Source organism: Patella vulgata, chromosome 4 (assembly GCF_932274485.2).
Source record: "Patella vulgata chromosome 4, xgPatVulg1.2, whole genome shotgun sequence".
Lineage (NCBI taxonomy): Eukaryota > Metazoa > Mollusca > Gastropoda > Patellidae > Patella > Patella vulgata.
The window spans coordinates 55,963,232-55,987,361 of NC_065882.2; the positions used below are offsets into that span (position 1 = coordinate 55,963,232).

Sequence of the window (24,130 nt, forward strand, 5' to 3'; positions counted from 1 at the left end):
TTGAAAATAAATGTATAAAATAAATTTTCAATAATTGTATAATATACTCGACATATATTATAGATATAATTCTGCTACATGATAAATATGCTATATGATACTAGTGTAACGTACCCGACATCTTTTTTATACAACTTCTGGCCATATTAATCAGTAAAACTATTTTATATAAATTCAAATCCTGAGTTATGATTATCACACAGGTGTTAGTATCACAATGATCTAGAGAAATAAACAAGAGGTTATTGTCTACCAATACATGATAAATCCCACATATAGCTAACCAGGGATGACTGTACTCCACGTCACATGCATTGGTGACATCCCCAATATCCAAAGCTTTAGAATAGGTAGGATATATCTCACAGTTTTGATGGAGCATCTTTCAGTTGAAAATTAAAGAGGAGGCCACCTATCCTTGGTCTTTAGTTTTACAAAACATCCATGCCCATAGAAAATGGCAAAGCTTATCCACATATATTTCTAGAGTCAAAAATAAGCACTATTAAATGTAAAGACTGTTTCTGGGTCTAAAACAACATTCATTAAGAATGGGCTAGTCTGTACGAAAAAGAAAGACAAATATACATGTAGTCAATCATGCTAAGAGAGATAATGGGGGTGGTTAGAAATCAGTGTGAATTAAAATTTTGCAACTCGGAAAGAACTTGAATAATATTTAGACCAAGATGTTTTTAATTATAAGTACTTTTGATTTTGCATGGTCTTAAACTCTATGCTAGGCCTTAAAAAGATATAAATAGTATAATTTGAGCGCAATTTATCCGAAGGATGCAGTTACCTGAAGCACTTAAAAGTTTTGCCAGTTTGAAATAAGGAGCAATCTTAACATAAGCAGTTTACTATGTCAATATTAGTCAATGAAGTTACATCAATATTGAATATAATAAATGTGAAATGAAAAGATCTTTGGCTTTAGCAACAATCACACTACCATATATACACTTATGAAAAGATAAATTTGTTCCACATGGATTCACATCATATGTTTCTCAACATAGAAAGTCGTATATTTGATTATTATATTGAATATTATATTTGAAAAGTATGTACAGTGATTTATAATGAAATATGCTCTTAAATGTAATGAAAATAATAACATAGCAAGAGGGTTGCCAGGTTCCCTACTCCTAGCATGCCCACCAGCAGCAAAGTTGTCAGTGTAAGCTCAAAAATTCAATAGAGAATTATGTCCTGAATCATGTTCACACACTTCAGAAGTCAAAATGTGAATTGAAAGATAACTCTGCAAAATATGGTGTAAACTTACAGGGGTAACAACTCCAAATTGATGATCGAAATAAGGATCCACCTTATGCCTATATAAATAATCCCCTTCATAACTTTGAATGTAAACAGGGAGATAAGTGATTTAAATTTCAGTAGGGTTCCTCTTGAGGCTACGCTAAATAATTCCATGCAGTTCTAAAAAATTTCACCATTTTGTTCTCACAAATTTGAAAAGTAATCGAAGTATCATAAAAGAGAGAGAGAAATGGGGTTTAAGTCCACTCGACATAAACTAGGTCATTTTGGGACTAACATGGTACAATTTTATTTCAATAATTCTCTTGCGCGTATGGTTCTTTAGCAGTGGGAGGACCCTGGAGAAAACCCACGAGGTTGGACAGGCGCCCCTACTCCTTGTCACGTACAACCGGGGAATTGAAACCACACCAGTTGACTCAATGACAGACCTTATGATACAGCGCACACCCGCTAACCATTCGGCCATCCAAACCCCCTGTGATCATAAAGATAACCACAATAAATAACACTCAAAATTTATAATCTTAAAATCTAGACATGTGATAAGAGTATGTCTGAACAAATTTTCGGACACACCAGTAAATAGTTTGTATGTCCAATATCTCCCCTTTTCCTCCCTCCTTTCATTTTCTTTATACCCTCAGAGTGGAGTGACTCACTAAAAAATATAACGATATTACAGTAACAAGCCCCCTATTTATCACAAAATAAATTGAGATGTACACAAATATTTCTGATGGATATACATTAATATAATTCTATTTATATGCTGATATGGTGAAATATTTAATTTCCATCCAAAGCTTTCAAATATTTCTGCTCAATTACCTTTGGTACTAGCTTGTGTCTGGAATATAAAAATACTGGTTAAAAATTGATGTGTCAAGGGAGACAACTGAGTGAAAAGACTATCCTATTAATAAACCCATAATGCCATAAGTATGTAAAACTGCCAATATAAGATTTGGGAATATTCAGATCTCCAATTATAAGTTTCACTTAGAACAGTAGAAATTAGTTTGAATATAACCTTACCTTATTGGCATCAAGAACATCAAGAGAATAGGAAAGATCATTTTCATGTAGGCTATTGGAGAAAAACCAAAAATACACAGAACCAATAATTGTAATAATTGGATTCCAGTAAACATATGTATTTTTCTCTGTGGTACTCTTCTTATGTAATGATTTGGTGGGTATGCAACCTAAAAAAAAGATGAAATAGGTTTTAAAATACTACTTATTAAAGATACATTATGGGAGATTAGATAAAGAGCTAACAGTTCTCACTAATAATAGTTAAAAACTAGATAATGTAAAGGGAATTTGCTGAAAATTTCAGTCAAATTTATCAACTCTGAACCGAGATATTAGCAATTGAATTTTGGGTCTAGCCTTGAGCATCATTAATAAAGTCGGTACGACAAAAAAAATAGTCTCGATTATCCATTTTTTTATTTAATTATCAATGAGCGTTAAGCAGAAGATAGGTTTCTATTCCAGAAAATATCGCAGGCTAGCGATGACATCAAGAGTTGATTATGGTTTGGATAAGTAAATTAATGTCTAATTAAAAATTTAGATAACATTTCAGGCCTAAAGAAAGACGTGCAATTGGCAGATTTAGCTCTTGCATAATGTATGTTAAATTTTAAGAAGTAGGGGACTGAACTACCAGGTTCAAAGTTTAAATCTTTAATATTATAGCTAGAGAATGTGACCAAACATAATGCCACGATTTGCAATAACAGGAGCATCGGTACCGCTGCAATATATGTCCACATTCCTGGGGGTCGGGGCATGCACCAAAATAAATAATTGCCGTCCTTAGGCTATAAGAAATAAATATGCAAAGTTCCAAGATGATCGATTCAGAATTGTAGCCTGCAGACGATAAACACAAATATTGGGCGTGGCTTTGCCCCTGAGGGTTAGATATGGAACAATATAAATAGGTACAATCCTATGATAGATCACGCCGAATTGGATCCAAATCTTTTAATAATTGCAACCTGTAGATTATTTACAGACAAAATATAAACAAAAAGTGGGTGTGGCACCACCGAAGCAGGGTGATTCATGCACCAAAATCAATAGTTGCTGTCCTTAGGATATAAGTAATAAGTATACCAAGTTTCAAGATAATCCAGTCAGAATTGTGACCTGTAGGCAACACCTCACAAAGAAACAATGGGTGTGGTTCTGCCCCTGGGGATCGGACATTCACCAAAAACAATAGCAATCATCCTTAGGGTATAAAGAGGTATGCAAAGTTCCAAAAGGATCTGTCAAGAATTGCACCCTGTAGGCAACACACAGACACAAAAATTGGATGTGGCTCTGTACCAGGGGATTGGGCATGCACCAAAAAATAAAAGAGGTCATCCTTTGGGTATAAGTATTAAAAGTTTTCAAAAAGACAAACAGACACACAAAGAGTCATGGACATGGCTCTGCCCCTGGGGGTCGGGCATGCACCAAAAAAAATAGGGATCATCCTTAGGGTATAAGGAATATATCCGCCCATCCACACATACACACACAGGGGCGACAGCAATATACGTCCACATTATGAATGTGGATGCATAAAAAAATTAAGAATTTTGATAGGGTTCTTTCTAAGGAACAAACATTCACAGAGAAATTTCAAGAACGCATTCACAAGAAATTCTGAATGGACCAACAGATCATGGACAGTGGTAACATCCACCCTAAATATGGACATGTAAAAAAAATTCAGCGATTGATGCATCCAACTATATCTTTAATCCTTATAATGAACTAAGTACACAAATTTCATTTAAACCTATGATGAATAAATAAATTAAATGTTTACCTGTTCAGTAAATAACAGCATAATTCTATCAAAGAATTGATTACCATATAAAGCTGATATAGCTACATATAGAAATAAACCATCTAATACAGCTCTAGGTATATATGATAAAGGTTCAGGTAATAATAACACTGATAACCCTATCATTATGTGAGATATTATTCCTGTTAACCTTGTTTCACGAACATTAGCAACTCTGAAAAAAAAAACCCAACAACAACATTGCACTTCTCTATCATATCTTAATAGCCAATTTTATTCACACAGATAGAGCAATATTATAAACTAAAGATTTTGTGTCGTCTACTTTGGTAAAATCAAACTCATTCACATATATTCCAAATTTAATTTTTTGTATAATCAAGCACATCTATGTATAAATAGACCTTCGTTAATTGGGCTGGCTTATACTAAAAGATAGCACAATTACTATTACTATATTTGTCAAAGAGGAATTAAGATGACAGTGTGAAATGAATGGAAACCAATGTAAACTTAAGCTGGCCATAACTGTAGTCATAATTAATCAATTTGAAGAATTTCTGGACTCCAGTTTATTTTTTAAATAAAAGTACTTATGTGTGGTCTTAAACGCCACATTTAACCGTTATTCTTTCACGCTAAATTCTGAATATTTTAATTTTGAATAATCATTTGTAAATATTAATTATTTAAAATTCCAATAGTTGACATTCATTGTTATCTATAACATACTTTTCAATCTGCCTCTAAATTTGATGATGAGGTAATGTGCCAAACCCATTCAACAGACCCAGAAGAATAGTCATGCTTAAACAAAATAATATATTTTTCTGTTACTTACATTTGATGAACATGTCCTTGTTCAACTCGTTCTTCTATATCGGCTAGAGCTCTAACATGTAGAGGTGAATGGGGTAAAGCAGCATGAACCCAGGGAAAGGTAAATATTGACAGAAATACATTAATCAACCCGACAACAAATAAATCCCAGTGATATGCGGCTCCTTTCTTTAACCTTTATAAAATATAGAAACAAAGAGTAAAAATATTAGAACTATTTTATTACATAAGAAAGGCAGTAATAATCTTCAGTCTTGTAACTCATTTCTGAATTATACTGTATATCATTATTTAGAATTTTGTACTGTTGTAATACTTTTAGTAGAATTTTTGCTCGAGAAATAACATATTCGCATAATATGTGATATGTACTTAGAATACTTGAATCAACTTAGGGTTTAAATGACATATTGTGATATAAAAACACTTGTAGAGCCATAACATAACTGGTTCTATGTCAACAACATGTTAACAGATATCTCCTGAGAATATTCTTCAGTAAAATTCCATTCCACCATATAAGGGTGGGTTGTTGACGTCATTGGGCTCAATTAACCAATCTCTATAATTATTTACATCATATTTGACCAATTGGATAATTGAATGTCCAAAACCAGTAGATACAAAATTGGGATACTGGTGAGAATTCGCCAGGCTTCTATTAGGTTCCAGAGAGCTTACATCTGAGTTCCTAGACAGCCGCAAGGCTGGCTAGGGTAGAGAAATAGTTTTAGCTAGTATTGTTATCTATTATGCTTGTATACCTGTATTCAGCTATATATATATAAAATGTAGAAGCAAACTGTCGCATTGTTATTCCTGGTAAGACAACGTCTTAAGAAACTGTAAGAAGTAAATACACAACGTGAAGCAGAAGTAAAGACAGCTAGAGACAAATTCTAGACGATCACAAGGCTACAGAAATATGTAGTAAGAAAAGATGCATGGGTCGTATGTAGGATGTGGCGACCGGTTTTAGTACTGGGTCCGCTCTCCACGTCAGACAGAAGGCCTATGGTGCTACATATTCTATTTGGTGCTGTGCTGAAGTATCGACCTTTGGGGTAAGAAGTCACTTTAGAAGAAGAATACATATTGGAAGACGTTAAGAAGAAAAAAATATCTGTACAATCCAGCAACAGAAAAATTCTGGTGGAAAAAAAGAAATCTGGTGAAGATATTCGAAAATTTGGGTAAATACATTTTTTCTGGAAAATTAGATGTGTTAAATTTGTTCAAAGACCAAATAATATTAATTTAAATTTAAAATCTGATTAGAATCTAAATATTTGAAATTTAACTGTTAGAGAATAAAATATAATCATTCACAGGTTGAGGTTGATAGATTTATTAAACAATATAATATCACTGGTTAGGTGTGTATATTATCAGGTTAACATGACCTGTAGTAAATTTGAGTAATAAAATTTAAGTTAAAGTGAGGGTCTCTAGGGCGTAGGTTTAAAAAAAAATTGTTTTAATATAACTAAGGAATAATAATAATAAGGAAATGGAATAGGGAATAAAGTAAGGAACTAATGTTGTCTCCGGATCGCAGTGGGAAGACGGCAGATCTAAGGATGAAGTTGTGAGTGATTAACTCTAGTTTCCTAGTTGGCCGTACTTTCTACTATGATTCGTTAATTTGTGTTTTTTGTTGTTTCGTATACTATATAATTTTAAGGCCATTAGTCCAGGCCTTAGAGTTGTTGTAATTTAACTTTTGATTAAAAAGTTAGGTTATGTTAAAAATCCCATATGGTTAATCTAGGGATGTTGGTTATAGTTTTCCTGGGAAAAAACTAAAATTAAAGGCTCGTTAAATTGTGAGATTATCACAAAGTCATCAATACGAGTTTAATAGGAGGTTATAGTAAGAATACGACGCTTTTTAGAAAAGTGGAGGAATACGGTAAATTTTGTCCGTATATAATTTTATGTAATTAAATTTTTGCTTTGGAAACATAATATTAACGTTTAATACATACTGCTAATTGCTTTAAGCTGTCGACATGTACGCAATGATTAGGAATGTGTAATTTGACATGAGGTCGAATTATAATAAACAATAGTATTCATACTATAGTTAACTGTATGTGTTAACTGTATGTAGTTAACTGTATGTGTTATTAAAAGTTTGGTATGTTCTAATTGTTTTGTTTATAGAATATAGACTGGTGTTCCGAGGGAGTGAAGTGCACGTCACTTGCTTTGAACATGATTCTAAATAATGTTTATATACTACTAATAATGGAATATACTGGCCATATTTGATTGACAGTTCTATTCTAGATAAATTAAAGTCTGGTATTGTCATAGGTGTGAGCTCAGCTTGTGTCAGTGTCAGTCTGATAGGAATGTTTATAAAAAACGAAATACAATGTCATTCATATACTGGCCATATTTGATTGACAGTTCTATTCTAGATAAATTAAAGTCTGGTATTGTCATAGGTGTGAGCTCAGCTTGTGTCAGTGTCAGTCTGATAGGAATGTTTATAAAAAACGAAATACAAAATTGTAAATGATTAGGTCAAAAAGGTCACATTACTGACTGAGAAATATAAAATAATAATGGAGGAATTATAAAACACAAACGGAAATTCTAAAACAGAAAACGCAATTATAAAATTACTGATCGAGTTCAGGTCAAGAGGTTAAAGTAAGTTTGAAGAATTATAATTAAAGAGACACATCAAAGTTTTTTTAATAATTAAATAAAATTTAATTTTAATTAAGAGTAAGATTTACAAATACTTTTTCGAAATAATAATGTTAGACTAATATCAAAATAAAGATTTAGGAATTGTTAGTTCTTGGTCTTATGGCAATGACATTTTTGATTGACGGATAAAATTGTACAAACCAATCATACTTAGAAGAAAAAAAAAGACAGTTTCAACTTGACACTATGGTAGCTGAAACAGACCAATACAAATCCAAGAAGAAGAAATGGTTTACCAGTTTACCAAATTGACATTTCCTGAGACAGAATTTAAAGTGAAACCTGAACTTTATAAATAATTCGTGTTGTGTTATAGTGTTTTGAAATTAGGACACTTGAAGATTTAAAAAAGACAATTTGTGTTTTCTGTGTTTAGGCTTAGTGAATTTTCATAGGATTTTACAGTGATGAACTTTTTGGAGAACTTTTGCATGCAACTTTTGATTTTTGATTATGTGTGTCTGTGTTTTCACAGTTTTGTTATATAGTATAGTATCATTGATATTTGCCTGTTGCATGAATAATTATAGGGTTTAGCACATAGAAGTTTTAAGAGTCTCTTACCTGTTCATTTAGCATAAATCTTGCAAGTGGGGGAGGTGATATATGTTGATTTTCTAGATTTCTGCTACATTTATGAATATTTATATAATTCTACAGATGTTGGTATGGTTATTGTAAAGGATTCAAGGGATCTTTTACCCAATACCGAGCAAAAAGTCTTAAAGAAAGGGAGGAATGTAATACTTTTAGTAGAATTTTTGCTCGAGAAATAACATATTCGCATAATATGTGATATGTACTTAGAATACTTGAATCAACTTAGGGTTTAAATGACATATTGTGATATAAAAACACTTGTAGAGCCATAACATAACTGGTTCTATGTCAACAACATGTTAACAGATATCTCATGAGAATATTCTTCAGTAAAATTCCATTCCACCATATAAGGGTGGGTTGTTGACGTCATTGGGCTCAATTAACCAATCTCTATAATTATTTACATCATATTTGACCAATTGGATAATTGAATGTCCAAAACCAGTAGATACAAAATTGGGATACTGGTGAGAATTCGCCAGGCTTCTATTAGGTTCCAGAGAGCTTACATCTGAGTTCCTAGACAGCCGCGAGGCTGGCTAGGGTAGAGAAATAGTTTTAGCTAGTATTGTTATCTATTATGCTTGTATACCTGTATTCAGCTATATATATATATATATAAAATGTAGAAGCAAACTGTCGCATTGTTATTCCTGGTAAGACAACGTCTTAAGAAACTATAAGAAGTAAATACACAACGTGAAGCAGAAGTAAAGACAGCTAGAGACAAATTCTAGACGATCACAAGGCTACAGAAATATGTAGTAAGAAAAGATGCATGGGTCGTATGTAGGATGTGGCGACCGGTTTTAGTACTGGGTCCGCTCTCCACGTCAGACAGAAGGCCTATGGTGCTACACTGTTTAGATTTAGAAATTACAGTGATGATCAATTTAGTGAGAGAAATAGGGTTTAACATCCACTTGACAAAAAACAATTCATTTCGGGACTACATCTGATACAATTTCTTTCACTCGTTCCCACTCTAGTGAGAGAAATGGGGTTTAACATCCACTTGACAAAAACCAGCTCATTTCGGAATTAATATATCATACAACCTGTATAACTCGCTAGTGCGACTTCAAAATGCAATTAGTCGGCAGTCTGTACCATAAATTACAGTATTTGTATTTTTTAAAGAATAATCAGGTTTATCTGAAAGTATGGAATTTGTAATGACCAGGAAATATAGATATAGGTTCAAATTTGGCGTGGTGCCAGCATTTATCCATCCGTTGTCTTTCAAATGAACTATAATTGCTACAAAAAAACCCAACATAAACTGAGCTTGCAAAATATAACATATTTGGCCAAAACTTTCCCAATGAATGCTAAGGTATTTATAATTGTGACTGTTTTAAGTGTCTCTAATATTGTTGTGATCTAACCTGTGATTAGGGGTGTTGACTAAAGCACTAGAGATATTCTGATCCATGAAGAAGAGTAGTGAAAGACTAAAACCTAGACCGGCACTGGCTAATACAGCTCCAATTGGTAATGTATGTATTGGCGCTAGCTCAAACATAGCTTCATTAGGATTGTATTTAAATGGTTCCACTGTAATAGAAGAATAATATAAATAATTATTTAGATGCCATGGTATAGTTAGGAATTCAGAAAGGGGGAAGTGGAGTGTTAAGGAAAGAACACATCAATAAGTAATGTTTAATTAAGTCAGTTGTTTGGCGTGTCTGGTATATAAATAGTCAACGACTGAGAATCAAGTCAGGTGGGATGGGAAGTGGGGGGGGAGCATGGATCAATAGCAGCCCACTCAAACCACTAAGTATGACCCACCGGATTTAATTTCAAATCTAACAAATTGAGATTTACTTATTCCAATCTTAAATAATTGATAATAGAAATGATTTCAAACACGTGCCAAAACGTAAAATTAAATTTAAGAAATGATAAACAGTGATATGAATATTGAACTTGCTTACATTTGATATCACTAAACACATAGGAACCGATGAAAGACATAAACAAGACGGCTATAGGTAAGGCATAATCAGCTAAAATTTCTCTCTTTCCAGTATTCAGATATGGTCTGCAAAAAAGATTAGTTAAAAGTTTATTTAATAAGGTATGGTTCATAGAATCAAATATGTGAATTGTGCCTTATTTTAAAGTTTAACACAACTTCAGTTAGTTAAAAATCCAACTGAGCAAGGTATAAGTGACCTCTAGAGTGTCCACAAGCAAAAAACGTGATTCTTCATACAATCAGGGGTTATAATCCATGAAGTTACACTCAATTCATTATGAATATCAAAAGGACGGAGATGTTTGGGATATAAAGCTATATTTCGAGTTTATCAAAATCAGATAAAAATGGTGTCCTTTAGAGTGTACACAAACAAAATGTGAACAGACACACAAACTCAAAGGCACATGAAAATGTGGGTGTATAAAAATACTTGGTTTTTCTTCTCTAAAGCTCTTTTGATGTTTTGAAATACAAAATAGCACTTGTGACATGCTACTTATCTAGATCCCAAAAGATTAATTAAAATTCAAATTGGTTTGCCTGTACTATAATATTGGTGGTACTAAATTACTGATGAAGGTCCACTTCTGGTGCAGAAAGTCATTTGCTATGCAAAAATATTGCGATATTTTGCTAAAATCGTTTTATGGAACTCTCTAAATGTTAGGTTTACCCATATATTCTATTTTAAACCAAAGCCCAACAAATTATACTTACGTTTTAGTGAAATGAAATAATGTTAATCCAACCCAGACCGTTCCCAGCATTAAAAAGAGAAAGAGAATACTGTTTTCTGGTTGACAAGTTGTAATTAAGGTGTGATTAGTTACATCTACAGGCATATTAGATAGTGTACTATTGACCTCAAGTGATGAATTACAAGGTCCAGTGTGGTAATTTTTGTTAAAATCTACAAGAAAGAGTATTAGTTGGTATATGTTTAAAAGTAAAGTCTTTACAAAGACTCACCTTAAAGATACATTATGTACGATTGAGATAAAAATAATGCATCTTTAATATCATCAATTATGCCAACCGACACCATTATAAACTATCGTAGTCTGGCTACTGAAAACCGCCAGAAGACATTCACAGTTTTTGTCATAAGACAAACAGCGGATGATATACTGTATATATATATATCACAGTTTTGTCTTGTATTTTGCAACATGAAATTACACTGAATCTAATTCAATATTATAGTTTGAGTTGACCTTAACTAACAGTATGCTTTTATCACTTAATTATGAATTCCAAACTATACAACTTGCGAGTGACTATTAAGACGATATCACAGAAAATGCAATGGCTATATGATAGACAAGTCTTTCAGAACTTAAACCTTGAACCTGCAGTACGATCATACAAAGACTTTATGGCATGATCCGACAAATTAAACCTTGTAACGGAACCGACAAATTGTTATACCTTGTTATAACCAAACCGACAAATAAAACCTTGTTATAACAGAACTGAGTCACCTATGGGTACTCATACTGTAAACAAGAGCATCGCTACCGCTGCAATATATGGCCACATTCCCGCTTTGCTTGATATGGTACTTTTTAAAATGAAGAGAATGAAAATATGAAATGGCTGCAATGACTGTAATATGACAAGAGGCAAAGAAGGCAAGTCATTGGGTTTGTTTTGCCAAATTTACAGACTAAATATTAACAAAAAAGTGGGTGTGGCACTGCCCCAGGGTGTCGGGGCATGCACAAAAATTAATAGTTGTTGTCTTTACGGTAAAAGGAATAAATATACAAAGTTACAAAATGATCCATTCAGAATTGCAACCTGTAGACGATAAACACAAAAATTGGACATGACTCTGCCCCTTGGTGTTGGAAATGGAACTAATGGCTTTAATTGTTTTGAAGGTTGCAATAGTTGATTATAGATATAAATGAATATGGGATGAAACTGACAGAATTGAAATGAAATGGGGTTTGACGTCCTACTGTTCTGACAGAACAAAAATTTGTCATATTTAATGCATTTGGTTGTTGCTCACATTAATAACTTCTTATTTTACAGTATTTCTAACATGTCAATATTTGCCATCAAAAAATTACAAATTTCATAGAGTGGTTTAGGTACTTTACCATGCATGGCGTCTACAATTGCATCGGCAGAAAAAGCAAATGTAATAAAAATTGAAAATATTTCTTCTGTTGATCTGTAAAAAAAAGAAGATAATCTGAATCAATTTTAATTTAAACCTTGTATTAGTTCTGAAATGATATACTGTTGAATCAATGTATCATGGTTCAATTTTATTATGAATTATATTCCACAAATCTGACACATTTCTGGTGTAAAACGACCACATTGCACTAAAAACTCTCTCACTTGTTGACAGAATATTCCAATTCTACTGACTAGTCAATCTTAGCACATGATTCCATCTAATCTGCGAAGTTAAAACAGCAGAAGATTACTCATATGGTTTTTTCAAGCATTTTAAGTTTTTGTAATCATATCAGAAATTTTCCAACAAACTCTATAGTTTTTCCATGACAATATAAATTGGCATGAAACCAAGAAAGGAATTTATATATAAAATCTAACCTTGAAGAAAACTTCATCAATTTACTAACATCAAAAATAGCGTACACCAATAGAAAAAATGTGTTCCATATTCCTACACAGGCAAACATTGCTTCAAAATGAAGATCAAAATCCAGACATATTGTATAGATAACTGGAATATAAAATATATCTTAGGCAATAAAAATGATGAAAATTTACAGATAATTTTGAAATTGAAAGAAAATGATGCCGAAAGAAAATGATGAACTATTAATAGGTTAATTTTAAAACTGAAAGAAAATGATGAACACCTAATTCTGAAACTGAAAGAAAATGATGAACTATTTACGGCTTAAGTAAAAAACTGAAAGAAAATGAAGAGCTTTATTTTGACAATCAAAGAAAATGATTCTAAATGTCACGTACACAACATCTTATAAAAAAGGAATCAGAATGCTCAGATACAAATGTACATAAAACATTGATAGTAAATTACCAAGTGGGAGAAATTAATATATAACAGTTCAGAAAGTATTAACTTACTTTTGGTATAAAGAGCTAAAGGTGCCGTTGTTAATAAAACTATCAATGGCTGTCCACCAAATACAGCAAATATTATTCCTCCAACACTTTGAGAAAATAAAACTTTCTTTACACCTGCATCAAAATAACATAAATGGCTTGCATTAAAAGCATCTAGTTGAGAAAGTTGTCTGTAGGTCATTTTACACACCAGAAAATACAAATATCTAACTATATCACTGTAATTTCTAGTATTTTTAAATGGAATGGTGTGTGTGTGTGTGGGGGGACCATTGTACTTTTCTACACTAATGTTATGTATTCACATACATTTTATTATGTGTTGGCCTATTAAAGTGGTATGGCCTTATTAATACGAAATTGAGGTTGAGGAAAGATAACTCTCGAGTCAGGAGTTTTTGTTTTTCTTGCTGTGTCGTTGAAGCGCTCGAATAAGATGTGATTGTGATTTTGCTGTAAATAACTTATGTCTTTGTGTGGTTCTCAGAATACAATTAATGGAGATGATTTTGTGTATTAACTTGTTTGTTCTACCACCTTTGTGTTATACCCCCAAATACACAATATGGTGGAGATGCTAAAACTTGTTGCTGACTGCTGTTGAATGATAAATTTCTCAATGAAACCACGTGTTTTTTTGGTGTTGCCATTTCCTACCTTTGAAGGCCAACAATCAAGTCATCCTGTTTATAACATTGTTGAGTACCTGCCTATCGTTTGCTTGTTTCCCTACCTGTGTAAATATGTCGACCACACCGATGTACCACTATTCGTATATTAATGATTTTGAACAGACACCTGCCATGTATCCAACTTCACCAGTACCATCTCCGCTGACAACTGGGCCACCATTACTGACTCCTGTTCGCTCAACTCAACACATTGATAACCAAGTACCAATTCCCTCTAGCTTACCAACAAAACTTCATGGCATCAGTATGGTTTCAACCTTTTCCGGTGAAGAAAACCCAACATATTTTTTAGAAGAGTTTGACTCGTTTTGTTTACTTCAAGGACTCACAGATCGACAGAAACTTGCTGCTTTCCATTTACAGCTGAGAGGTCCAGCCCGTATTTGGTATTTACATTTACCTCCTGCTTTTAAACTTTCTTGGCAGTCCTTTGAGAAGGTGTTTACTTCCAAATATACAGCCCAGGTCAATTTTGCCGATTCCATAGTTTTCCACCAGCCTTTTTATTTACTAGCCAACCAGTCAATAGATCAATACCAAAGTTTTTTGATTGAGAAGCATACATTTTATTATGTGTTGACCTATTAAAGTGGTATGGCCTTATTAATACGAAATCGAGGTTGAGGAAAGATAACTCTCGAGTCAGGAGTTTTTGTTTTTCTTGCTGTGTCGTTGAAGCGCTCGAATAAGATGTGATTGTGATTTTGCTGTAAATAACTTATGTCTTTGTGTGGTTCTCAGAATACAATTAATGGAGATGATTTTGTGTATTAACTTGTTTGTTCTACCACCTTTGTGTTATACCCCCAAATACACAATACTAACAAGGCTAATTAATGTGGACATATGTGCTATGCTATCTGGGACAGCCTAGACAGCAACCTTTCCTGTGCTACTAACTGTATACATGGGAATACAGTTTTTTTTGTCCCATCCAAATGACTAGATGCTCTTGCTTGCCAGACCCATATCTTGCACCATAGTTAAGGGGAAACCATGCCTTAAAATCGAGGGAAACTTTCTTGATCAATACCAAGATCTAACCTATACTCGAGCACTATACTCACTGTGGCTTCAATTTTTTTATGTTAAAAACAGATCATTTTCATTTGTTTGAGAGACATAAGAAGAATTAGTGATATTAAACATACATTGTTCAAGAGCTAAATCTGACCATTGCAGTTCTTTCTTTATGCCTTAAATGTTATATAAACTCTTAAAGTGGCATTATGGAAGATTAGATAAAGAGCTGACAGTTCCCACTATGATAGTTTAAAAAAAATAATAATGTAAAGAAATAAGCTGAAAATTTCAGTCAAGTTACTTCACTCTGAAGCCTCAATTGTCATTATTTCCGTTGTTACGATGATAAACAGATTCAAATCTGTTGAATTGATTATGGTCTTGCCATGGGGATTTCTCGGCACTGAAATTTTCAGCATATTCCCTTTACATATTTATTTTTAACTGTCAGCCATGACTTTATATAATCTTCCATAACATCGCTTTAATATAAAAGGTGTTTTTTTTTCAGATTTAAAAGGGGCAACAGTAACAACTTAAAAATGTGAATTGAGAGTATACGTTCAGACTTGTGCAATATTTTGAAACATTCAATTTGATCTATACTGACCTATGACACCATTTGTATTATTACTATTGAGCATACCAAAAGCCACATTAGGTAAAACACAGGCAAAATATAGAAAGAGTGTGGTAGCTACTACTTTATGGGGCGTTTTCTTACCAAATATACCTAGAATCAAAACACATAAAAGTATATAACTCATACAAACAGTTAATATATGATGAAGATTTCAAAGATATTGCTTAAATTACAGTTAAAAATTTTGTTTATGTTGACCAAGCATTTTAAATTTGCAGACTTGTATTTCTAATTACTACCAATGACTTATTATTCAACAAAATAACAATGAAAGTGGATTCTGACATTGATGTGAAACACAAAATTAAATTTATCAAATCAATACTGAAGTGTTGTGGAAGTTTTAATTAAAACAATTTCAAGGTAGTAACAGTATATACAGGTCTAGGTCTACAAATTTTTTTATTAAAACTTGCTTAGAACGTTGGAACTTGCTCATTGTAATGCTGTTTTCATGTAATTGTTATTGGTTGTTTTTGTTGTACATATTTCCTGCACTGCCATATTAAAAAAAACATATCGTGGCCTACCAGTAAATATATGCCCACCAGCAGTATTTTTAAAAAAAAGTTTAAATCAAGGTCAATAAGTCTGCAAAAAAAAACTTTTCATGACTCAAATTCAATGGGATTCTTCCTCAGAACTAGTCAAACAATTCCAGCTAGTTTGAAACAAATTCTCAATTTCGATAGAGTGCTTCGTTAAGAATAGTCTAATAATCCAGGCAAGTTTCAGCGACAGGGATAGTTACTCTGTAAAAAATGATTGCAATACTCAGTACTAGCCTAACATTTCATTCTTCAAAAACACTGCCTTGTAGGGTGTTTATAATTTCAATAAGTTTCAGCCTTAGGACTAGCCAGAGAATCTAAGCAAATTTGAGAAGGGCATATAAAACTCTTGACCTTTAGAGCATTTACAAGAATAGTGATGAAAATATATACAGTACTTACAAATGTAATATAGGCTTATCAAAAACCACAGAATTGGAAAAGGTCATAGACATTACTCATAACATGAAATAATCATTATGTGCATATAACGTCTCCATTAAAAGCCATTATCTCTGATGGAAAAAAATCACTTATTTAAAACTCACCATCTTTATAATCTGATAAATAGTGAGGCAGACGTCTTTTCAAATCACCCAATAACCCTTGAAATATTGGCACTTTACTTCCTGACTACAACAAATGAATTTTTAATAAGATTTCTGTCTCAGATCTTCTATTATACATGACAGGATAACATACTAACATATAGACAAGTAGGTGCTACCATTTTTCTATTCAAATTTGTATACTGTCTCCTAGCCATGTCCTGTAAACTATTGTACTGATTTATCCTTATGATTGATAATTCATACTTTTCTCCTTGTTTTTCTAAGTGATGCCAGTAAAAGCTTACTGCCTACTTTCATTGCTAGACAATGAATTCTTTGTGTTTACTTATTCTAACAAGACAATACCTGTGATATTTATTATAATAGTAAAACAAAATGTAATGAAATGAAATGAAATGGGGTTTAACGTCCTACTGTTTTGCTCTGAACTGGGCTAATGAAGACGAGCATATGCCATACAGTGTGCTATGAGGGAAATTTTTGCCCGGACAGCGGCACTACGGCCTATTCTTATATCGAATTCCAACTGTCAAGGGATCTTTTACGTGCACGCCAATGTGTACACAGGACCTCGGTTTTTCGTCTCATCCGAATGACTAGACAGCTGTCAGGCCCTCTGTCCTGCATCACTGACAAGGGGGAACCACGCCGGAAAATCTGGATGAACTTTCTCGGCCAATGCAGGGATCGAACACCCGACCTCCAGGCTAGCGTGCCAGCCTCTTACCCGCTTAGCCACTGTGATCCCCAAAACAAAATGTGCTATCTTCTGAAAAAAATGAAACGGGTTTATTGTTTTACTTTACTGCACCCATCAGGCTAAAGCAGTATCCTATACTTTGTGGGACATTTTGACATAATAGTGGAACTACAACCTATTCTTAGTAAGATATCCAACTGTCAGGTGATCTGTAACATTTTGTCAATGATATACATGAGACCTCAATTTTTTGTCCCATCAGACCGATAATGGCCCTCCATCCTACACTATTGACAAGTTAAAACTAGACTTAAAAATCCTGATGAACTATCTTTCTCAGCCAACACCAAAATCGAACTGGTGACATCCCAGTTGATGAGCCAGCACCAAGTCCCTGACAATCACTAATAACACACAGATAAATCAAGGGACTTAGTGATCAAATATAATTTCTGGTCAAATAATACCTTCTAGATAAAATACAACTTGGTCATCACCCTAAACTATTCTAATAATAGACTTACTTCTGCTGGATCATCAAAAACTGATACAAAATTATGAGTTGATTTGCGATTTTCCGGTAAACCATGGTGTGTGATTAAGTATTTCATGCGATCTTCTAATAAATATTTCATATCTCTTTCTGTTCGCACATCTAACATTTCTTGTCTAAAATCGAGGTCCATGAACAATGTAGCAAATGTTCGACCGGTTTCCATGGGTCCTTTGGTCATTTTCTTCAAACAAAATTCAATAAATGAAAAAGTCATTGACCAAATAATTCAAAATAATTTTGGAAATGAAAATTTCAATAAATTAGCACAATCATCTAAGAGTACAATTGTTTAGAAAAGGGAAAAGTCTCCTAAATTTGGTAGATGATAAAATCAAGGTTCTAAGGTGCTTTAAAAGTTTTGACTTCATGAAAAAAATACCCCAGACATGACAAATTATCATGCACTTCTTATATTTTAAGGGAAACACTATTGATACAAAAACAAATTAAAACCTAATGTTTAAGGTAATTACTTTCTGATTGAATAGTACCTGGTACATTAAATTCAGTGATCGAAGATAAAGAACAACATTTTTATGTATAAAACAACACTTACTTCTATGGTTGGTGTTAAAATTAAAACAACAAATCTGCCTTCTTGACAATTAGCGCTTAAATTAGTTGGTTCGTATAGTTTAGCTATGGCTACATAGCGTTCTGTAATACTTGGTAGATCGCATCTAAAAAATATATATAATATACATAACGTTCTGTAATGCTAGGCAGATCATATCTAAAAATATTCAAATTAAATTGAGTCTACATTCTGACTTCTATCATTAATACTTCGCTTAGTTTTAATATATCAGTCGATATATCAGTTGGGCTGGAACTACATAGGTGCGTTTAACCATCAAGGTTTGGATGTGATTTTCCATTAGCGGATTTTGTATGGTTGCTAGTTGCTATAGGTCTAGTCTCAAATTCACAAAACTCAAGCTTAATGTAACAATGCATCATTTCTGTTTTTCGCTAAAATAACAAATTTCAGACTGATTAATCCACGATAAAATGTTCTCAGATCGATAGTTTAATATTTTTAATTAAGAAAATATAATCAAAATATCAATGGTAGATACCCACCCCCACCCTGACTTGGATTCAATCTGATTTTAAAAAAGGTCTCATCATTTCTGTTTGCTCACAACAAAATTAGGGCGGAGAGGACAGCTCAATGACATTTTAATTCAACATAACTTTTTAGACCAATATTCCAATATTGTAGTTTGAAAGAGATTCCTATTGCTGAAAATGACTTTATTCTTCTACACTGACAGGTTAGAACATATGATTGTCTGTCAGTGGTCATGGACAGCTTTGTTTAACAAATTTTCCTTGATTTCATTTGGGACGTCCAGTGGATAGTAATTAAAAAGATGAAAACTTGGCAAAATTAATCAGTACATTATTATCTGATAATAAACACTACATCTATTGACTGAGGTCAGACTAAGTTGTATGATATCATAATCTACAAAAATATCTAGATTTCCAACTGCTTGACAAATTCCGATTAAAGTTGGATGTCATTTTCATTCTGTCGTTGTAGGTCTACTACTTTCAAATCTGACATGTTTCTTTTGATTAAGATGCCATAAATTTGTAGAGAGTTATGGGAAATGAAACCCAAAGTACCATATAGGTTAAAATAGTTTAACCAAATTGAGCATGGTAGACCTTATACACATTTTTTGTGTTTCTATCATGTAGCAAATTTTAAAGTTGGACAACAAATAAAACGCTGTTTTATTTCTACAAGTCAATCAATTACACCTAGCTATCTATGTAAGAATAACAATCAATAGGTTGATAAGCTATAAATAACACACTGTCTGTGAGAACATTTCGTTGATTGAAAGTTGATTACATTACAATATAGTGTTATATCTCCCCGGTCATATATCTCAAGGATTGCATCGGATTTAACTCAGATTAAAATACACACATACGAATCTTAAAACAGGAATAAAACTTAAACCGATCATAATCTGATTGTGATCAAATTTTTCTTGTAATGGTCTGTCCTATTGGATCATGATGGTTCCTCCTCAAAACAATAACAGTTCGAAGATTGAAAATAAAATAAACTTACAATATACAGATCCATGATTGATCAAACTGTGAATCACCAGAATTATCATCAACTTGTGTACCTTGTATAGTCTGTGACAGTATAGCTCCTGTTTTAATATATAACAATACCATTAAAGGACCTAAGTCCGTAACTCAAAATCCTCCAAAATCTTCGACATCGTAAACACGAATTATTGGTCAATTTAAATCAACAATGATGATGTAAACTTACCGGGAAAAGATGAGCTTCTGATATCCGATATTTAAGATAAAATAATTTTTTTAACATTGGTACACGAATCGTGTACCATAATGCGCTTCAGCCCCAGTTGTATTGAGAGACTCGAGGGACGAGGCTAGACACATTGCACCAAATCAAATGGAGTTATGTAGACTAGAATAACTAGACTCTAGAAATTTGCACTCGATTATGATTGCTGACTTATTTCGCCGAACATAACTGATTTGAAATTGGAGTAAAAACGGAAACCATTAAATGTAAATCAGTTTATATACATTCATATTACAGTATTATATGCGTTGCGACCCACTTTTGTGAATTTCTAGGTCCCAAATGTTAGCGATTTAGCTCCTTTAATCTCAGATTTACATATGTTGTTCTGTTTCTAATTCTTCTAGTTAAGCGTGCACGCGCTGTATCATAAAGTCTGTCATTGAGTCGACTGGCGTGGTTTCGAATCCCCGGTTGTATGTGACAAGGAGTAGGGTCGCCTGTCTAACCTCGTGGGTTTTCTCCGGGTCCTCCAGTTTCCTTCCACTGCTAAAGACCCCTACGCACAAGCGAATTATTGAAATAAAATTAAAGCATATGTTAGTCCCGAAATGACCTAGTTTGTGTCGAGTGGACGTTAAACCCTATTTCTCTCTCTCTCTCTTATAGTTAGAATAAATCATTGCTATGATCTGATTTTGTAAGTGATGGGTCCATGCCTAGAGCTAGAATTAGTCAGTGATATATGTTTGAAATAATAATGGCTTTGTACATGGTTTGCATAAGTCATTGGAGCATGGTTTGAATGTCACTGGAGCATGGTTTGAATGCATTGGAGCATGGTTTGAATGTCACTGGAGTATGGTTTGAATGCATTGGAGCATGGTTTAAATGTCATTGGAGTATGGTTTGAATATGACTTTGATACATCATCTGAATAAGACCAATTGGTAATGGTTTGAATCTGTCACTGGTGTATGGTTGCAATAAGACCAATTAGTACTTGGTACAATAAGTCACTGATACATGTACATGGTTGTAGTACATGTATCATATTGCAATAATCCAACGTGAGATGCCAGAAAGCAATATCATTTACTTCTCTAAAATAAAAATAGAGATAAATGATGAATTATTAACCTGAATTACTGGTAAATATGGCATCTTTGGCAGTTTCTATGGTAAATTTTGGCCTTTTAACGGAACCTAATACTTTATCTAACATCTGTTCAATAATATCTTGTAGGCTTGCTGCGTGAACATTTAACAAGAGAACAGCATTCTCCATATATGACTGAACATCTCTTAATGCTCTCACTTCAGTGTAAAAATCTTTCACTGGCACAATCTAGAATGAAAAGTAATTAGATAGGAATTTTGATAACTACTGGTAGTTGCAGAAATAAATGTAATTTTGCAAAACGGATTTGTCAGCGGTTATGAAACGAAATGGGTTTAAGGTCATACTGTTTTGCTCCAACTGGGATAATAAAGATGGACATGGACACTACAACCTACTATTATTTCAAATCCAACTGTCAAGGGGTCTTTTATGTGCGCCAATCGATTTCTAGTAACATCCAAATGACTAAACATTGTCCCTTGCCAGACCCTCCGTCCTGCACCACTGACAAGAGGTGATAATCCCAATGAGCTTTCTAGGCCAAGACCGGGATTGAACACAGAACCTCAAGGTTAGCAAGCCAACATCTTACTCACTGATCCACCATGGCTTATCAGGGTTTATGCCTACGGGGGTGACAAGGAAAGTTGTTCTGATGGAACAAAAATCAATGGTAGATCCGTATACACAACGGGAGTTGAAAATCACTGAAGAGTTATAGGAAGGAGATAATATGGTATTTTTTCACTGATCTTGTTAGATGAAAAATAATTTGTGTGTTTTTTTCTTATTTCTAATTTAGTATGTAAATTAAAAATCTTACCACTGATTCACAATGTAATAAGTTCACATCTTCACCATCTGAAAACAAATAACAAAAAACAATTATTTATCTAGATTTATAGCATCCAGAACATCTGTTTTGATTTAACGACACATCATTTTTAGTAGTTAATTTATAAAACTGTTGCAGCTATTCTCAAGATAATTGTAAACTCCTCAAAAACAATCCTCATGACATTTTGATTTACTTGACAGCTGGAAATATTGTTTAACACCAAATCTTTTGAGATTTACAAATATATAGAAATCCATATCCAATTAATTTGAGGATCTTCTGAAATCGTAAGATATATCTATGCTCATTAGCAGACACATTAACAAGTATGAATTGTTTTATTTTTGATTTTATAGATTCTAAAGAGGCATTGAAACTTTGGCGATCTTTACTAGTATGTCAAATGATAATTTTTAACTTGTTGTGATTTAAGTTAACAGTGATGTCAATGTACTCAAATTAGATTGCATGCAAAATAAGAGACAGATCTGCTCAAGTCCTCACTTAGATCAGGCCCGTAACTAGGGGGGGATCAGGGGGGGGGGGGGGGCTTTGCCCCCCTGCAAAAAGTTTCGCCCCCCCTGTGAAAAAATTTTCAACCATAAAAAAATAGATATGCATTGTCCGTCAATATTACAGCACCCCCGAGAACACTTCCCGCCCCCCTCTTTGCTCTGAGCTAGTTACGGCCCTGACTTAGATATAGCTTTTCTAAAGGTTATAGAACATATAGTGATTTTCACTGAGGTATAGTGTTTTAAAAGGTTGTATGCATTATAGCATTTTAGTGGTTTTTACTGATGTATAGTGTTTTAATGGTTGTATGCATTGTAATGATATTCCCTGAGGCATAGTGTTTTAAAGGTTGTATGCACTGTACCATAATAATGATTTTCACTGAGGTATAGTGATGTAAATTAAGGTTGTTTGCATTATAGCTTATAGTGGTTATCACCATAGGCGTACAGGGAAATTTTTGACTGGGGGGGCGGTGGTGGTTGGTGCCCAAAAAATGTAGTTAGGTTCTTAGTATGTTACATAATAATAATAAATTTGCTGTTAAATTGGACACATTCAAGAACACAATATCTTTTATTGTACAACTTTTACAAAATACAATTGTGTGCCCAAATTTTCCCAGCATTTGGTACCCAAAATGGGGGGGGCAGCCCCCCCAGCTCGAACGCCTATGGTTATCACTGACAAGACCACTGTTTTAAGATTGTAGACATTATATGAAAGCTTGCCGATCCATACCTTCTTCAAAATTACATGTCTTGGATTATACGGCAGCAAATGAAAGAAAGGCGTTCAAAATAGTAATACTTGTGGTGATGTGAAAACACCATTTTCTTCTTCATGAATTGGTATTTTAAAATTACATTGATAGTTAAATCACTTGTAAAAAGGGATAGCTAACTTCGCCGTATGGCGTACGTGACTCATAGCATAGAGCTTCAAAGGCACTGTCTTATATGGTAAGTGATTTTCGTGCGGCACTCGAGATCGCAGAAAAGTGCCACTGTGGATGAGAATTTCTATATGGAGTCTTAAAGGACGTAAAAGATATCGCAGACAAAATGACTGTCCATTGATTTGGGGTGTTATATACTCTTACGATATGTGACATCTATGACTAGTTTATACATGCTATCAGTTGGTACATGCTGTGATTAAAATGTCCGACAATGGAGAAACCATTAGATTAAAATTATAATCACTCTTATTGGATTGATGAATAGTCCGACAAAGGGGACGCAAGAACGTCTGTTTAAGATTAGATT

The 24,130-nt window shown here is 33.5% G+C and overlaps 1 protein-coding gene across 5 annotated transcripts in view; it reads right to left on the minus strand.

The window, feature by feature from the left end:
• Positions 1–54: 54 nt before the first annotated feature.
• Positions 55–24,130, minus strand: part of LOC126818452 (solute carrier family 4 member 11) — a 56,621-nt gene continuing 32,545 nt past the window's right edge. For 3 of the 5 annotated variants that reach the window (XM_056100174.1, XM_050545873.2, XM_050545871.2), the window contains exons 3-19: positions 22,332–22,369; positions 21,526–21,733; positions 20,173–20,260; positions 18,637–18,760; positions 18,049–18,261; positions 16,801–16,885; positions 15,669–15,791; positions 13,344–13,457; positions 12,840–12,972; positions 12,374–12,447; positions 10,983–11,175; positions 10,219–10,325; positions 9,664–9,832; positions 4,950–5,123; positions 4,127–4,322; positions 2,326–2,495; positions 55–2,137 (exon numbers count right to left, since the gene is read on the minus strand). In XM_056100174.1, the coding sequence (XP_055956149.1) occupies positions 2,077–2,137; positions 2,326–2,495; positions 4,127–4,322; positions 4,950–5,123; positions 9,664–9,832; positions 10,219–10,325; positions 10,983–11,175; positions 12,374–12,447; positions 12,840–12,972; positions 13,344–13,457; positions 15,669–15,791; positions 16,801–16,885; positions 18,049–18,261; positions 18,637–18,760; positions 20,173–20,260; positions 21,526–21,733; positions 22,332–22,369 (2,270 nt within the window). In that variant the 3' untranslated portion in view covers positions 55–2,076. Of the gene's footprint in view, positions 2,138–2,325; positions 2,496–4,126; positions 4,323–4,949; positions 5,124–9,663; positions 9,833–10,218; positions 10,326–10,982; positions 11,176–12,373; positions 12,448–12,839; positions 12,973–13,343; positions 13,458–15,265; positions 15,792–16,435; positions 16,886–18,048; positions 18,262–18,636; positions 18,761–20,172; positions 20,261–21,525; positions 21,734–22,331; positions 22,370–24,130 lie in introns of those variants that run through there. The other 2 variants (XM_056100175.1, XM_056100176.1) reach the window with 2 other exon arrangements.